The sequence below is a fragment of the Phoxinus phoxinus genome, assembly GCF_949152265.1.
Source record: "Phoxinus phoxinus genome assembly, chromosome: 15".
Lineage (NCBI taxonomy): Eukaryota > Metazoa > Chordata > Actinopteri > Cypriniformes > Leuciscidae > Phoxinus > Phoxinus phoxinus.
In genome coordinates, this window is record NC_136890.1 from 21,208,055 (window position 1) to 21,224,797 (window position 16,743).

The following is a 16,743-nucleotide window of genomic DNA, read 5'->3' on the forward strand; positions in this document are numbered from 1 at the left end:
GTGTCAGCATTTCTACCATTCTGACCAGCAACAAACGAGCATGGACATTCACGCTAGTCTAAACTGGTCCTTTTCACCTGTAAATAAAGATTAAAATAACTTAGTAAAATTGAAGCAGAATTATTTAGATATTTAATTATCTGTTTAGTTTACCCCAGTTATTATTTTTATTATTATTATGTTGTTACATTAATAAAGCTAGCTGGAATTGTGTTGTATAGTTAGCATATTAGCAAAGGTTGGCATCCTTGGCAGTGTCTTGCATATAGACTTCTATGTACAACAGCTCCCTCAGATGGTGATGCGTTAGAATAGAATAGCGGAGTTGTTATCATCACAGCAGTGGTTCAACTGGTGTCTAACACAGTCCTTCATACAAAACCCACCAGAATATCATTGTGAATTCTCTCCTCCAAAACTAAAATTCCAAAATCACCATATTTTGTAATAGCTTTTGGACAAACGAGTGAACTCAATAAAAGTTTGGGGGAATTTGTATGTGTTTTAAATGTTTTTAATTTATACTGTTTTATCAATAACATTTTGTTGTTAGCCAAAACAAAGGTTTTATAATTTGTATGTTACTTTTTCATGAAGTGTTATAGCCTACGTTTCAAACTTATTTTACTGTTTAAATTTAGATACAAAGTCTATAATAGTTTTGTACATTTTACCAAAAAATGTTTGTAGTCAAGAATGTAGTATTTGTATCTAATCAGAAATTGATTTTAACAATATTTTTTTTAAGGAATTGACTGTGTTAACTTACAACTAACCCTGGTCTCTCCCTGCTTTTTTAAAAATTCTATATTTTTTATTCTTCTAAATAAAATTCTATGATTTTATTCTAGATTTTATTCTTTAAATAGAACTTTCTGTTGATGAGTGACAAAAATGGGTCCTTCCAAGCAGTGGATTTCAAAATGTTTAGCTGCATTCCAATGAAACAGAAATCTATGTTGTGAGTGTGCACTGTGCAAGCATAGCCAAATTGGGTATTTGTATAAAAAAGTGTAGGCCTATTGGTAAAATAAAGGATGATAGTTTTCAGTAGGTTAATTAATCACATTAAGGTTGGCTAATTTTGTCAAATTTTATAAATTACATTTTAACAGCTGGGCTGTCAGAAAGAGGACTTTTGTTTTGTTTCTTTTTTCCCCCACTGAAGCACCAACCCGGAAAAAGGAAATAATGTCCGTCGTCGTCCACTAGCTCAAGTCAGTTTGAGGTCGAGTGGAAGGTAAGCAAACAAGTATTTTTTTTCAAACTAAAACGTTTTTACCAGTAAATAATAGTTGTGTTTACGTTAGTTGTTTAAACTTTGACAAAGTCGCTTTTGTTCTTTTTAGAAATGAAACTAGATTTTAGCCGTTTCACACTTTGCTATGAGAGCAGATGAGTCTCTGATCAGACAGTTAACGTTAGCGGCTGCTGCTAGCAGACTGACAGTCTTACTGCACTGCTGATAATAGTTTCTGTGTTTTTACTTTTCATTCTTTCTTTAGGCTTATAATTATCAGTAATCGATTAATAAGAATATATTAGCCTTAGTTTTGCTTTTAAAATTGCATAAATGCTAAATGCACAAACCCACTAAAAGCGATGGCAAACTTTAGTGTGTCTGTTTACAGTATTGTCAGTCTGTTTGCTTTTCTGTCTGTAGTCTTTCTCCGTGATGTTTAATAGTATTAAGTCTTGCTCTTGCCATTACTGGCCAACTTTGTTTCATTTAATTAGTCACACGATTTATTCATAGTGAAATTCCCCTTGCTGTCTGCAAACACGTATCTCAGACCTCAGTCTCAGTGACATCAGCTGTGGAAGTTGAGTCAGATGTTAAATATGGCGTTAAGTATAGCATGTATCTTATGCTTGTTTTGGCCACGGCGCAACAATACAAAGGGCCAGTCAGACTTTGCAGGCGTGGATTTTCTGGGAAGTTAAATATTGATGTTGAATGCTGCCTTTCACTGAATACCTGCACAAGACACGCATGTGAAGCTGGTAATGGAAAGAAATAATTTTTATGTGAACCAGCAGCCTTCTGTACCCGTGTCATAGATTAAGTCTTCAAACTGGGGTCTGGGGGTCCATGGAAAAGTTAAGAGAAAAACAGTATACATAAACTAAATAAATTAAGTGATTAAATAAATCACTACAAGTTAAGAAAATAATAATGCAATTTGGATTTACACAAAAACAATTTGTTTTTGTTTTTAATACATACATTAATAAATAGGCTACATCTAACAGTACAGTACTATTAGTGAGTGGCGAAAAAATAATAATGTAAATATATACATAAAGTAATTCTGAAATGTTTTACACTTATGTATATATAACATTTTCACAGTACAAATTAAGTCTACATGAAAATATATATATTGATCATTCTTTAAAAAAATCTTATATTTTAGGATAAGTATAATCATATTTCGAGTTCCATTACATCTAGAAGATTGAAAAGCCATGTCAAAGATTAAACAAAGAGATATGTTGTATATAGCCATGCCAGATGCAAAGTTCTAATATCTGAAGTTGAGTTTAGAGGACAATTCAATAATGTAAATAAAATAAATTAAAAGAAAACAACGCATAAGTGACAAGATAACCATGACTCTATTTTGTATCTTGTTTGTAGCTATTAACACTTCAAACACGGTCCGTTCTGATGCAACATGTTTTTCTTGTCCAGTTAACCATGGCGATGACAAGTCAGACGTCCTGCTCCTCGATGAGCAACCACACTAAGGAACGGGTCACCATGGCCAAAGTGACGCTGGAGAATTATTATAGCAACCTGATTTCACAGCATGAGGAAAGGGAAATGAGGTGAGGAGACCTTTTTTGTAGTTTTAAAGTTATTTTTAAGTATAGACTTTATTTTTCCATCGAAAACTACTCGTAGCCCACATACTGGTCTAATTATTTAGGACTTAAGCATTACTCTTATTAATGTAGTTTTTTGTAACTTAGTTGAACAGGTTTGGCAGGTCTAAATGATTGACTAAACATTTGGACAAATACATGTAATTCCTCACATACTTTAGGTTTGGGTGAATATGGCAAGACTGCTGTCTGTCATTTGTGCCCATTGTGTTTCTTTAAGAACCTCCCAAATTCCAGGGGCCCTTTAATACGGACTCTTCCGTCCCTCTTGAAATGACGTCAGACTAGTGGACCACACCTTTCTTTGGACTGATGAAACAACTCTACCAATTGGTTCTAGTGTTTTATCACATGTCTGAAAGCTATTCTCTATATGTTACAGGCAGCAGAAACTGGAAAAGGTCATGGATCAAGAGGGCCTAGCTGATGAAGAGGTGAGCTTTTCTGAAATACTGCTTTTTTTCACACACAAAAAGTAAAGTGCCCTGCTTACATTCTAAAAAGTCTTGATCTAGACACTGGTGGTTTTGTTAAATGTTTAAACTTTAAAGGATTAGTTCACCCAAAAATGAAAATTCTGTCAGTAATTACTCATCCTCATGTTGTTCCAACCCCGTGAGACTTTCGTTCATCTTCGGCACACAAATTAAGATATTTTTGATTAAATCTGAGAGCTGTCTCACTCCTCCATAGGCTTCTATGGGATTGAAACTTGGCGGCCCAGGAATGTTAGTAAAGACATTGTTAAAATAGTCCAAGTGACTACAGTGGCTCAACCTTAAGTTTATCAAGCGACGAGAAACATAACAACTTTATTCAACTATTCATGGTCTTCTCTGTGGGCCTCTGAGTGAGTTCATGTAGTGTAACAGCGCAGTGCTTCTGGGTTGTACGTCAGCAGGTAGGCTCACTATTGGCCGACGCTGGTCATGTGTGTGATGCGTGTGACGTACAACACAGAGAAGAACATGAATGGTTGAATAAATTCGTTATTTTTGTTTTGTTTTTGCACACAAAAAGTATTCTCGTCGCTTGATAAACGTATGGTTGAGCCACTGTAGTCACTTGGACTATTTTAACAATGTTTTTACTAACTTTTCTGGGTCAGGAGTGAGCCAGCTCTCAGATTTAATAAAAAATATCTTAATTTGTGTTCCGAAGAAAAACGGAAGTCTTACGGGGTTGGAACAACATGAGGGTGAGTAATTACTGACAGAATTTTCATTTTTGGGTGAACTAACCCTTTAAACACTCAGAGAATGTAATTTCATGTGATCGGTTGATTTAATGTCTACTTTTTATGGTCCCGCAGAAGCGTCTCCGGCGGTCTGAGCATGCTAGGAAAGAGACAGAGTTTCTTCGTCTTAAACGAACACGGCTTGGATTAGAGGACTTTGAGTCGCTCAAAGTGATTGGCCGTGGAGCTTTCGGAGAGGTATGAGTTTCTTTCTGTTATAGCAATTCAAAATATTTTTTTACAAAAGAATGTTCTTTTGAGCTTTCTATTTATCAAAGAATCCTGAAAAAAATGATCATGGTTTCCACAAACATATTAAGCAGTGCATCGGTTTTCAACATTGATTAGTAAAAAGATTCTTGAGCAGCAAATCGGCATATTAGAATGATTTCTGAAGGATCATGTAAGAGTAATGATGATGAAAATTCAGTTTTTCCATCACAGGAATAAATTACATTTTACGATATATTGAAACAGAATTTTCTAAATTTGTAATATTATTTCACAATATTATTGGTTTTACTGTATTTTGAATCAAATAGATGCAGCCTTAATGAGGCTGAGAGACCACTTTCAGAAATCGTACAAACTTTTGAACTGTAGTGTATTTTGTGATATTCTAGCACATTTAAAACGCACTTTCTCTCTCTAGGTGCGGCTAGTTCAGAAGAAGGACACGGGACACGTTTATGCCATGAAAATCTTGCGCAAGGCTGATATGCTTGAGAAGGAGCAGGTGAGTTTTCACTGGAGTCACATATTCACATATGACATTGAAGTTTCTTTGTCTTGTTAACAGGTCTCTGTCTGTTTTCTGTTCAAGGTTGGTCATATTCGAGCAGAAAGGGACATCCTTGTAGAGGCAGACAGTCTGTGGGTAGTCAAGATGTTTTATAGCTTTCAGGATAAGATGAACCTCTACCTCATCATGGAGTTTCTGCCTGGAGGTGAGCGTGGGTTGATCTCGGTTCATTTCAGAGGACCATTACAATCGAGATGATGGCACCAAATTTGACGTGTGTGTGTGTGCGTGTTTGCCCAGGTGATATGATGACTCTATTGATGAAGAAAGACACTTTAACGGAGGAGGCCACACAGTTTTATATTGCTGAGACTGTACTGGCTATTGACTCCATTCACCAGCTAGGCTTCATCCACAGAGACATCAAACCAGACAACCTGCTGCTGGACTCAAGAGTAAGAAAACGCACACACAGATTATTTCATGAAATTAGATATTACATTTATAATTTTTTGCAAAATAAATAGTTTTTGAAGCATCACATTATTCAGAAAATATAGGCAGCTACATTTGCTTCTATCAATTTCAATAGTCAAAATTGTGACCTCCCTATAGGCAAGTTCAATCTAACAGCCTCGCAGGGTCACGTGGTCTTGATCAAGTGAGTAATTCTGATTTTGCTCTTTCAGGGCCATGTAAAGTTGTCTGATTTTGGCTTATGCACTGGTCTGAAGAAAGCTCACCGCACAGAGTTCTACAGAAACCTCAATCATAGCCTTCCCAGCGACTTCAGTAAGCAGACAAACATCTCTTCTGGTATTAATCCTAAAGATTTCATATACCACATTACATTCATGTATTATTGCATCATGCTGTTCTTAGTAAAATGTATTTAACATAATACGCTACTGTTCAAAAGTTTGGGGTCAGTACGTTTTTAAATGTTTTTGTCTCTCACCCTCACCAAGGCTGAATTTATTCGATTAAAAATACAGTTAATATTGAAATATTAACATCTAAAAAAACTTTTAATATAATGTAATTCATTCTTGTGGTGGCAAAGCTGAATTTTCAGCACTCATTACTTCAGCCTTTAGTTTGACAAAGTAATTTAGAATTTGAAATCTTTTGTAACACTTTAAATGTCTTTACATTGTTATAAATTTAATACATTCTTGCTAAATAAAATTATTAATAATTTACTGACCCTACACAGTAGTGTATATTATGAAGTAATGAAGAGATTGTTTGGCGGATTCTGTGGCAGTAACTTTGGACTTTTTTTTTTGTCTTCATCATTTAAAAGCGTTCCAGAACATGAACTCAAAGAGGAAAGCAGAAACATGGAAGCGAAACAGGAGACAGTTGGTAAGGGTTTCCTCTTGACCCAATACTGCTCTACACATAGTGGGTGGGTACAGATTGATTCAGTGTTGCATGAAGAGCCTTTGCAAGAGTTATTGTGAAATTAGTGTGTTCTTAATATGGCAGTTGATGATTGTAAAAGTAGTGTGTGAGGGTTATGATGCAGTCTTGTGTAATTCATTCTATTCTCTACCTCACAACTTTTTTTGTGCGGGGTCAATAAGTAGAATAGTAGACGAGGAAGTTTGTCTGAATTAAAGGGGTCTTTTTCAGGCCTTTTCCACTGTTGGAACACCTGACTACATCGCCCCAGAAGTCTTTATGCAAAATGGGTATAACAAGCTCTGTGATTGGTGGAGTTTGGGTGTCATTATGTATGAAATGCTGATAGGTGAGTTGATTTTTGCTTTGTAAATAAAGTGTTTTTTTTTATTTTGTTTATATGGCTAAAGTGTTTGTGTGGGTGTTTTTCAGGTTACCCTCCATTTTGCTCTGAGACACCTCAGGAAACGTACAGGAAAGTGATGAACTGGCGGGAAACTTTGACCTTTCCACCCGAGGTCCCAATTTCAGAGAAGGCCAAGGATATGATCCTCAGGTTCAGCTCTCTCACTGCTTATCATTTTCCTTCTTCCACTTTTTATTGGGCTTAATTTTCATAGCTTATGCTCTTAGCTGGAACTCCTGTCTCTTCTCTCATCCTAGTGTAGTTTGCTTTCATTAACCATGATGCTAACCTACATTTTAAGACATGGTTAATTTTTAGCAATCTTTTTTTCTTCTTCAGTTCACCTGATGTTCTGTTGTTTTCCACTAGGTTCTGTTGTGAGAGTGAGCTCAGGATTGGAGCCACTGGAGTGGAGGAGATCAAGACTAACTCTTTCTTTGAGGGGGTGGACTATGACCATATCAGGTATACTGTCATCTCACGTAGACAAACACAGATTAAACTGGTATTGAATAATGAAATGAGTTTACTGTTATAATGATCAGTGTATTTTGCATAATATAGGTCTTCATGATTTAATTGTCTTTGAGCTTTGAATGTAAACATACACTGCGCAGTATGTACTTTCTATATTGCATGTTAGAATTCAGCAAGTGGTGTCCAGTTATATATATTTTTGACTGTTTGGTCAAATAATCAGAACAAAAAAAACAGTTTGTATTACTTTTAGTTTATTGCTTCTGGTTCACGCAGTGTGCACTTTTTATTTGCATTTCTAGGTTATATGTGTATTCTATGCCTTTGATTTGCATACCATGCTCATTTTACAATACTGTTAGGAAATTTGAGGTTAGTAAGATAAAAAAAAAAAACGTTTTTAAGTCTCTTATGCTCACCAAGGCTGTATTTATTCGATCAAAAGTAAAAACAGTAATATTTTGAAATAAAACTACAATACTGTGAAATATTATTTATTTTAAAATAACTTTTCCATTTTAATATATTTTAAAATGTAATTTTACTGTGAATACAAATTTTCAGCATCATTACTTCAGTCTTCAGAATCACGTGTTCCTTTCGAAATCATTCTAATATGCTGATTTCCTGCTCAAGAAACATTTCTTATTATTATCAATGTTTAGAACAGTTGTGCTGCTTAATATTTTTGTGGAAACCATGATAATTTTTTCCCCAGGATTCTTTAAGTAGGGAGTTAAAACAACAGGATTTATTTGAAATAGAAATCTTTTATATTATATTGCAAAAAAATGTTTAGTGCATCTTAGGTATTAACTGTATTATTTTCTTTTTTAATAAATATACAATTCTGAACACAGCCGATTATAATTTTTTTCCTCTAGGGAGAGACCAGCAGCTATTCCAATTGAGATCAAAAGCATTGACGACACCTCAAACTTTGACGAGTTCCCTGAATCAGACATCCTTCAGCCTACAGGTAAATTTTTAGTCACTTTATATATGCTTACTGAAAAACATGACATTTTATGGGTTCTGTGTTTCAAAACTATATAATAACTTTACTCCCTAACTTCCTCTATTCTCTCTCTCTCTCTCTCAAGCCCCTCCTGTGTCCAACCACACCGAGGCAGATCTAAAGAGTAAAGACTGGGTGTTCATCAACTACACCTACAAGCGCTTTGAGGGGCTGACCGCACGAGGAGGCATCCCATCGTACATGAAAACCGGGAAAAGATAGGCCTCGATGGGACTTGATGCTGCTCTTTTGCAGTGGTTGTTTTTCTATAAGGAGACGTTCTCCATCGCTCCTCCTCGCATCTGAAGGATCTTGCATCATCCGTTTCCTGTTTTGATTCAGTCGACCATGACTCATTAATGGATGTGGACTCCACCCGCACTCAATCCATAGAAGGACACGTTCAGAGTCATACCTAAGGGCTTCTTTTCCTCGAACACTCTAAATGTCCTCACTTCACCCTTTTCCTTTTTTCCTTCTCAAGGATTTGAGGCAATCATCTTGCAGGTTGCCAGATTTTGTACATTTAGGAATGGGGATATTTTAGTACACTGACACTGGTAAAAAAAAAAGAAGAAAAAAAAAGGGCTTGAACGGAAGCTAGTTAGATCTCCTGCAACCATAATTGATTTGAACTGCATTAGCACTGGTGGATCGTCGATTTACCGTTTCAAAGAACTAGCGTTTGTGGTAAAATCCCCGTCTCAGCCTTTTTTCGTGTCCACATCTGCTGTACACATCTTCCCTAGTTTTAATCGAGATGGGTTTTTGTGTGAAAATCCATTCTTTTAAAGACAATACTTTCCTCTGTTTCATGGAAATTCCTTCTCGTTACGCTCATCATCCAAGATCTCAGTGACAATGGCAAAACACGGGGCTTCATAGTCAGTCGGACCTGAATGTGATTTATACGAACCCCCCAAAGCTGCAGATGTTGCCTTGCGCTCGGATCCTTCTTATACCAGCAGAAACATCATGAATGCATTTGCCAATTAAACCAAATTATTCATCAACTGCATATCAGGAAACTTCACCAGCTCATGTCAATAACCAAGCAATCTCTATGGACCAGCATTTGTTTATATAATGGGTAGTTTCAGCCACTGGCTGATTCAGAAGTTGCTTGGTGGTAATGCAATTGTTTTTCTTAATAAAGGGGCTCATTGCTGAAGTTTGGGGAACAACGCCACATTTCTTGCATCTTGAGAACAATAGCAAAACTATTCAGGGATTTGAATTTGATCGAGTCTTCCGTTTTGTGGCGATGAAATGTTCAATGCAAAAAAATGTTATACTACCAAAGAGATGCCACTTTTAATCTTCTTTATGGGCTTGAATCTCGATGTTGTTTGGTCATGGATGCTTTGGCTTTCATACAGCATTAATTAGCAAGCTTATACTTTGTCTTGAGCAGCTAGCAACTTGTAGCAAAATATGAATTCCATATGGTCTGTCAGTATGCATTATTGAAGCTGCTTGTATCAGCATGTTGCTAGTGATGGCTGACTTTGTACAAATCAAACAAGAGTGCAAGAATGATTTTCAGAAGTGTGTGAAATTCGCAGACAGTGAATGACTGAATTGTATTTCTACAATCAGGACCCCTATGTCGTCTTCCTGTGACCAAATTGAATGTATCTTGAAGATTAAAAGAGGCTTCTAGAAGTTGCATTCATTTAGAATCGACTGCTCGAGAATGACCTGAGATTCACCTAAATGCTTGAGCGAATGATTTGGTGACTAGATTTCATGCTGCGCACAGCATGACAAAAGTTTTGTATGTGGAATTGCTTGTTGATAGATGTTGAGCTGAGCACAATATACTCCTAGAGTAATATCTCAAATAACATTACTGTATCCCACAATGCTACTAGTGATATGGAAAGTAGCATGAAATCATGTTCGAATGGTGCGTTTTTTAATCCTTAGAGCAATTTGGGACCGTCTTTGGTCTGGATGTATATTATTATTATTATTATTTTTAAATATAATAATTATGGCTGGAGATTGTTCATGCTGTCTGAGGGTCGTTCTGTTGCATGTTTTCACGTGTGGTGGACAAGTCGAAGAGCTATGAATGAGTTTGTGAAGTTTCATGCTGCTTTATTTGTTCCCCTTTTTCTAGTATCAAGAATATGTAGGGGTGATTTCATGGTTATTGCTTATGAATGATGGCTTGGTGGAATTATACACTGTCTTTAAGAAGCAGAACACAGGCTGGACTGCTTTGTATCTCTTGTTGCTGTATCTCACATGCTGAAAATGATCATGATCATAAAGAGAGTGTGTTTTAAATTCTCACTTGTTTTTTCTGTAGGTTTCTTGCTTGCATCCTTGTCCTAGAATGAGGACGTTCGCTTTGAATCAGGAAAAAGGACACGTTTTTTTTTTCTTTTCTTGAAGATGAACAATGCACCTTTTGCTAGTTGTAATGTCATGTATATTTAAAGTACACACACACACGTCAAGTTATATACACACTGAATGACTGTTCTGTTGTTTGCCTGTAAGAGAGTCTGTATTTCTTTTAGCAACTTTTTTCACACCTAACCAGATGTAGACTAGTCTTAAGATTTTTGGCGTCTATATTTACTTGCTTAGAGCTAAAGAAATAATTACACCAATGTGTATAAAGGAGTTTATTCAAACTGGCGCTAGTGCTCACAAACTATCTGTGCAGGAGATCATGGATTTATTGCTGTTTATCCAGATCATAAATGCGTATCAAATGCAAAGCTGATCAAGGAGCAGCATTCCTGCCTCGGAAGGGTTTGTGAACACGGCTCCTGGTTTCACTGATGTCACATTCTGCTGTGGGAGGCGGGCGTTTGTCCTCTCCCTGCCTTAAATTTGAGTTGTAGAGTGTTTGTGGATTTTTCCTACGCTCACAGAGCACCTTTCACTGGTTTATTTGTCTGATAGAGAGTTTGTTTTTGAGGTGTGGGCACACTTTGACCTGTAAAACGTCCTGAATAAAACACCAGTTCATTTACTTGTGTGTGAGACTCTTCTGTTCCTCCTTTTCCCCCTTATTAGTGGTGCTTGCTTAGACCTTTTTTTCCCCTCTATTGGGGATTGGTATTTTTTTTAACTCCTAACCCTAGGTATTAAACTTCAGCATGTAGCTCGTCCTACATGTTTGGGCTGCAGATGTGAATAATAACTTTGCTTACTTTCCTAAGATCTCAAACTTCCCACAAACTTAAATTGAAAGTCATATCTATATTTAAGCACTCCGTAGCATCATGTTTATGAACCACCACCACATAATGTTAGGTTCCCACAATGTATAATAAACCAAGCCACACACACACACACACACACACATATATATATATATAAATAATCAACTTAAAAAATGTTTAACGCTATCACTATGGAAACGTTAAATGTATAACATAAACACATATATATTGTATATAAAAATAATAATTTTATTAAAAATATATAAACTTCTCAAAATTGATGTAATTATGAAAATCGTCATGGTTATTTTTGACTATTTAATTATTTTTGTCTCAACCAATGGGGGCCTCGGAATCAACCACTGCTGTAATCATCAACCACTGCTGTAATGTATATGTTTTTGCCGTTACTATATTCATAAAGTCAAATGGAATGGAAAAATACCAAATTTTAAATTTTTTTTAATTGATGTTAAAATATATTTAGAAACAATATCCAAAAGTAAAAAAACCTAAAAGCTAGGAAAACTACACAGTTGTTTGACAGGTATAAGATTTTTCTGTAAAATGCCTTTTTTCAAAAAAAATGTTTTTTTACCCTTGATATATTTGGTTATATGTACTCTTGTATGTAAATTATCTTTTGTTCTTATTCAAATTAAATAAATAAAAAAGAGTAATGTATGTGTTTCTCTGCTGTAAGAACAAGTTAAGTAACTTATTATAAATGACCAAATTAGGAACCTTTGACCACTGGTCCCACGGTCGATGAAGTGATCTGTTTGAACACAAAAGTGGATGCAAATCCTTTTTAAGCAGTTCATTAACAGCTCTGCTCTATAAATAGTACACCATAGTTTGAACATGTTTTTCAATCCCACGCGTTCGTGACATGGTCAAATTCATTTTTAACACATCTTTTAATCAGTGACTTAGTAAAATGATTGAAAAATGAAATTGGGAATTAATTTGACTTTTTAATTATTCAAATGTTGTCCTGGGAAAGTTGAGCTGTTCTGGGTCTTATCCAGTATAAACCCCACAAGAGTAGAAAGATGACCGCCGCCATTACAGCAGATATGGACATGCTTATCAACGCCATGTTTCGGACAGTCCTGCTGGGATACATGTTTCTTGTGGTAGTGATGTTAGAAAACAGCCTCACAGGGTTTTCCCACTGAATCAGACCTTTGCTAAAGTCTAAACTCAGTTCTTTGGGAGATAACACCTTTACCCCTTTATACATTCTCTTCACTCTTCGTTTGTCGGTGTCCAGTACGTCACAGCGGTATGTCCCAGAATCCTCTACTCTGAGAGGATCAAGCACCACCTTGTCCAGGCTGAGGGCTTCATAGCGGGTGAATAATGAGTCATCAGAGGTGATGACTCCACCGGCGAAGCGCCAAGACACCACAAAGGCAAAGCGGCCCATGGCTTCCATCACTTCCTCTAAGCAGTCAAGCACCAGACGCTGACCGACAGTTGCTGTTTGGGTCTTCAGTCCACACTGCCAGGTGTCCAGGCAGCGGATGGTCCTCAGCTTGCAGGAAGGGCTGGAGATGTTTCCGGTCTCCCTGATAGGGCAGAGCTCTTGTGTACGGAGGCCAAGCCCACAGGTGGCACTGCAGGGAAAGCTGCGTTTGATGACCCAGGTGTTGATCTTCTCCAGTTCTTCCAGGTCGGCTTTGGTTAAATTGCTACACCAGCTGGGGGAGTGCAGGAGTGTGCAGTACAGCAACACCAGACAAAGTGCTGAGTCAGCCATTGTAACTTGAGACATAGAAGAGGAGCAGAAGATGTTCAGAATGAGAATCAATACGACCATGTTTATTAAAGGATTAGTTCACTTCAAAATGAAAATTCTGTCATCCTTTACTCACCCTCAAGTTGTTTCAAACCTGTATGAATTTCTTTCTTCTGCTGAACACAAAAGAAGGTATTTTGAAGAATATCGGTAACCAAACAGTTGATGGACACCATAGTATTTTTTTTTCCTACTATAGAAGTCAGTGGGGTCCATCAACTGTCTGGTTACCGATACTCTTCAAAATACCTTCTTTTGTGTTCAGCAGAAGAAAGAAATTCTTGAGGGTGAGTAAAGGATGACAGAATTTTCTTTTTGAAGTGAACTATTCCTTTAATAAATTATTCTATTTGACAGAATTTTCATTTTGAAGTGAACTATAAATTATTCTATTTAATTTTAAAATTAATTGTAATACTTTTATATATTTATTTTTATACACATATAATTATCTCACCTGAATTAAGTCAACACCTTATTTAATTTAAAAAAAATATATATATATAATATATAGGCCTATATATTTTTAAATATACATATCCTTTGCACGCCTAAATTAGATGATTAAGTTACTGTCCAATTATTTAAAGTTAACTGTCCAAATTAATTCATTTGTTTATTTATTATTTATTGTTTTTCATTAAATTAAAATTGTTTTAATTAAACCTGAATTTTAAGCAACTAAACCATTTTCAATGGGGAATCACCTATCAGTTCAAAACTGGCATTTCACACTTATTATGATGGTTTCAGTTATCGTTTAAAACAAAAATAGTTGTCTTACCTTCGTTGGTGTGTTCAAAAGATGTGATAAACTATAAAAAAAATATCTCGACCTTTAAAAGTCTATTTTGCATTCTTTTTATAAAGTCATAACTCTCTGTTCAACAGTTTTGTCTTTCACGTGGGCTTGAAATAACGGAGGAAAGTGCTTGCTTAAAAGATATTTAGGCTACAACTGTCGACTAAAACATCTATTTATTTGTTTTCGTTTAATTTTTTATTTGTATTTATTTACTTACAACGTTTGTATTCCATCTTGCCAGTTGCCACAAGATGGCGCTTGGTCTCACAGAACGTAAGTTATGCAGTGTGACTACCGTACCGGTAAATAGTGTGTAACGTTAGTTGTAGTAAAATAAGTAAACTGTTGATTATATTAGGCCTATCTGGGTGTCACTTATATTATTTTAAGTTACTGTGAAACAATTATATTTAGTCATGTGAAAGAGTGGCAAGCAACGGCGACTATGTTGAATGCTGTGGGCAGTAGGCTATAGGCTACTCACGCCAAGTAAAGCAGAACCAGCGGTTATTGACACCTCTCAAATGTCAGACAGCTATGAAATGCCTAGAGCTGGAAGACTCCTGCGGGGTAATAGTCATTCAAACCAGGCCAACGAGTCATTCTTACCCTTTACGTTTTGCCCATTCATTTGGTAGAGTCTGGTGGTTTGGTCTGGTCGGGTGGCCAAATGTTATGTGAGAGATAGAGAACTGTAGGCTAGGCTACTCTTGGTTTTAGTCTTTTGTGATGGTGTAAACAGGATGTGGATAAGCTCTGATGGCTGTTTGTCATGCTGAGGAAGCATCACCTCAAGGGCACAGACTGTACAAACAAAGCCTTGACAGTCTCTGTGCATCAGAACAAACAATCTCATTTACTCACCCTCATGTCATTCCAAACCTGTATGACTTTCTTCCTTCTGCAAAACACAAAAGAAAATAGGACATTTTGAAGAATCTTTGTAAACACAGTTTTGGTGACCATTTACTTCCATTCTAGAGAAAAGAAACTCTCAAAATACCAATTTTTACAGGTGTGAAATGACATGAGGGTGAGTAAATAATGACAGAATTTTTTTTTTGTGTGTGAACTCCCTTTAAACGGCAGGGATGCCACATTCCATGCAGACAATGAAACATGTTTTATTGCATTTTCTTGGACATTAAAAATGTATTTGCTAAGATGGACACGGGTTCCAACACCAATGATTAAATGAAACAGATATTAGTGTTCATGTCCACATTTAAAAATGTATTAATAAATGTGCACTAGGCTACATTTTTGTTTAGCAGTGCTTTGAGCTGCGTCCGAAATTGCATGCTGTCTAAGTACGTAGGCATACTTCTTTTGAATAAGTGCTTCGCAACTGTCAAAATAACACATTCTAGATACTACAATATGTGTGTAGTATGAAAGTAATATTGACATTTGTCATGTTTTCATTGTATGTGACCTATAGTTCCATCATCAGTTGCATCGCTACACAGCCATTCACAACTCCTCCAACTCCCTCTGACCCTATGGGGTAGTAAAGTGTCCATTGGATGCACACTTTAGAATCTAGATCATCCGGGTACTTTTTGCCTACTATTTTATGAATATTGTGATATACTCTTTTCAACTACTGTTTTTTGCTTACTATACAAGTTTACATATTTGAAGGCAGCCTTGAAGTCGGCACGAAATGGAAGTTGCGATAGTCTTTTCTTGCCAATTGTGACATATCATAGGGACATGGCTTCTTGAATAAGAAAAAATCTAGGGCGGGACTTGGTTTTGTCTTTTGGGAATTGATTGGATGGTTGAATCATGTGGTTGGCTACTGCTGTGATCTCATGTGAGTGACAGGTTGACCCACCCTCATGCCAGTAAACACATAATCAGAGAAGATCTGTAAGAGGGAGGGGAAGTTGTTTTGATTAAATATAATGAGGGCATATGAATAAAAATAAATAAGGGTTACAGATAAATCACTTATAATAAATACTGCAATATCCCATAAAAAAAACTGCCAATTTTGATTTCATGGTGACTTAACATACATGTCTTGAGTAGGTACTTATTTTGAATAAGCACTCCATGGCTGCTAAAAAAAAGTATACTAAATGAATGTGTGTATGTAATCTGGACATACTACATTCGCCAATTTGCCGTTATTGCGTGACCAACCAGCATCAGTTGTGTCGCGTCACATTCACAAATCCTCTCCTGTGGCCTCATGGGATATTAAAGTGTCCAATCGTAGGCACACTTATCTACTTTTCCCCTACTCTTTATACTTTTTTTGTCACATAGCCTACTGTTTTCCGCCTACTAAATAGTAGGGAAGTATGCAATTTATGCGAATGCTATGCAGCCCTAGCTGGCTCTTATTTGTCCTCATAGTAGGCCTACCAGTGGATTTCGATTTTATACTGACACCTGTTGGTCTGGATGCAAGAAGTTTGTTTAGGAACTGCTGTGGTTTCACGCCAAAGCTGTTTGTTTGTCTCATACTACAACAGTTGGAATAATTCCTAACTCTTTCATTTGATGTTGGTGTTTCGTGCTGGTACCTGCTAGTCATTTGATATCAACATGGCGGTACCCATGAAGAGGCGACCCGCTCCATGTAGAATTTAACTGCTTTTTGAAGATGATGTGTAGTCTTCATCTCATGTTAGTGAACATAATTTTAACAATCCCAAAAAGTGCTAATCATTTAAAATTTGTAAAAACTTTTAAGTAGCTAAATAATTCAGACATGGAGGATGGAGCCAGAGATAAAAATGAACTGTATTCTCATAACCAC

General features: G+C 36.4%; 2 protein-coding genes across 5 annotated transcripts; one reads left to right on the forward strand and one right to left on the reverse strand.

Moving 5' to 3' along the window:
- Window positions 1-1,129: 1,129 nt before the first annotated feature.
- stk38a (serine/threonine kinase 38a) lies at window positions 1,130-11,168 on the forward strand. 2 transcript variants are annotated; one of them, XM_079637565.1, is made up of 14 exons: window positions 1,130-1,240; window positions 2,696-2,832; window positions 3,272-3,323; window positions 4,202-4,324; window positions 4,779-4,862; window positions 4,950-5,073; window positions 5,169-5,323; window positions 5,558-5,684; window positions 6,175-6,236; window positions 6,507-6,624; window positions 6,708-6,831; window positions 7,051-7,146; window positions 8,043-8,137; window positions 8,262-11,168. In XM_079637565.1, the coding sequence occupies exons 2-14, from the start codon at window positions 2,702-2,704 to the stop codon at window positions 8,396-8,398; spliced, it is 1,428 nt and encodes a 475-aa protein (XP_079493691.1). In that variant the 5' UTR covers window positions 1,130-1,240; window positions 2,696-2,701; the 3' UTR covers window positions 8,399-11,168. The 2 variants fall into 2 exon arrangements, with proteins under 2 accessions (XP_079493691.1, XP_079493692.1); XM_079637566.1 differs by having other exon boundaries at window positions 5,558-5,660.
- Window positions 11,169-11,699: 531 nt separating this feature from the next.
- On the reverse strand, window positions 11,700-14,755 carry tmem81 (transmembrane protein 81). Of its 3 annotated transcripts, none has more exons than XM_079636839.1 (2): window positions 14,580-14,755; window positions 11,700-13,131 (listed from the first exon to the last, which is right to left on the reverse strand). In XM_079636839.1, the coding sequence occupies exons 1-2, from the start codon at window positions 14,599-14,601 to the stop codon at window positions 12,347-12,349; spliced, it is 807 nt and encodes a 268-aa protein (XP_079492965.1). In that variant the 5' UTR covers window positions 14,602-14,755; the 3' UTR covers window positions 11,700-12,346. The 3 variants fall into 3 exon arrangements, with proteins under 3 accessions (XP_079492965.1, XP_079492966.1, XP_079492967.1); XM_079636840.1 differs by lacking the exon at window positions 14,580-14,755 and adding an exon at window positions 14,188-14,226; XM_079636841.1 differs by lacking the exon at window positions 14,580-14,755 and adding an exon at window positions 13,950-14,042.
- Window positions 14,756-16,743: the final 1,988 nt, after the last annotated feature.

Coding starts and splice junctions, on each gene's coding strand:
- stk38a (XM_079637565.1), top strand. CDS start 2,702: ATGGCGATGACAAGTCAGACGTCCTGCTCCTCGATGAGCAACCACACT. Junction 6,832..7,050: donor GCCAAGGATATGATCCTCAG/GTTCAGCTCTCT, acceptor GTTTTCCACTAG/GTTCTGTTGTGAGAGTGAGC. Junction 8,138..8,261: donor AGACATCCTTCAGCCTACAG/GTAAATTTTTAG, acceptor CTCTCTCTCAAG/CCCCTCCTGTGTCCAACCAC.
- tmem81 (XM_079636839.1), bottom strand. CDS start 14,601: ATGAATGGGCAAAACGTAAAGG. Junction 13,132..14,579: donor GAATGGGCAAAACGTAAAGG/GTAAGAATGACT, acceptor CTATGTCTCAAG/TTACAATGGCTGACTCAGCA.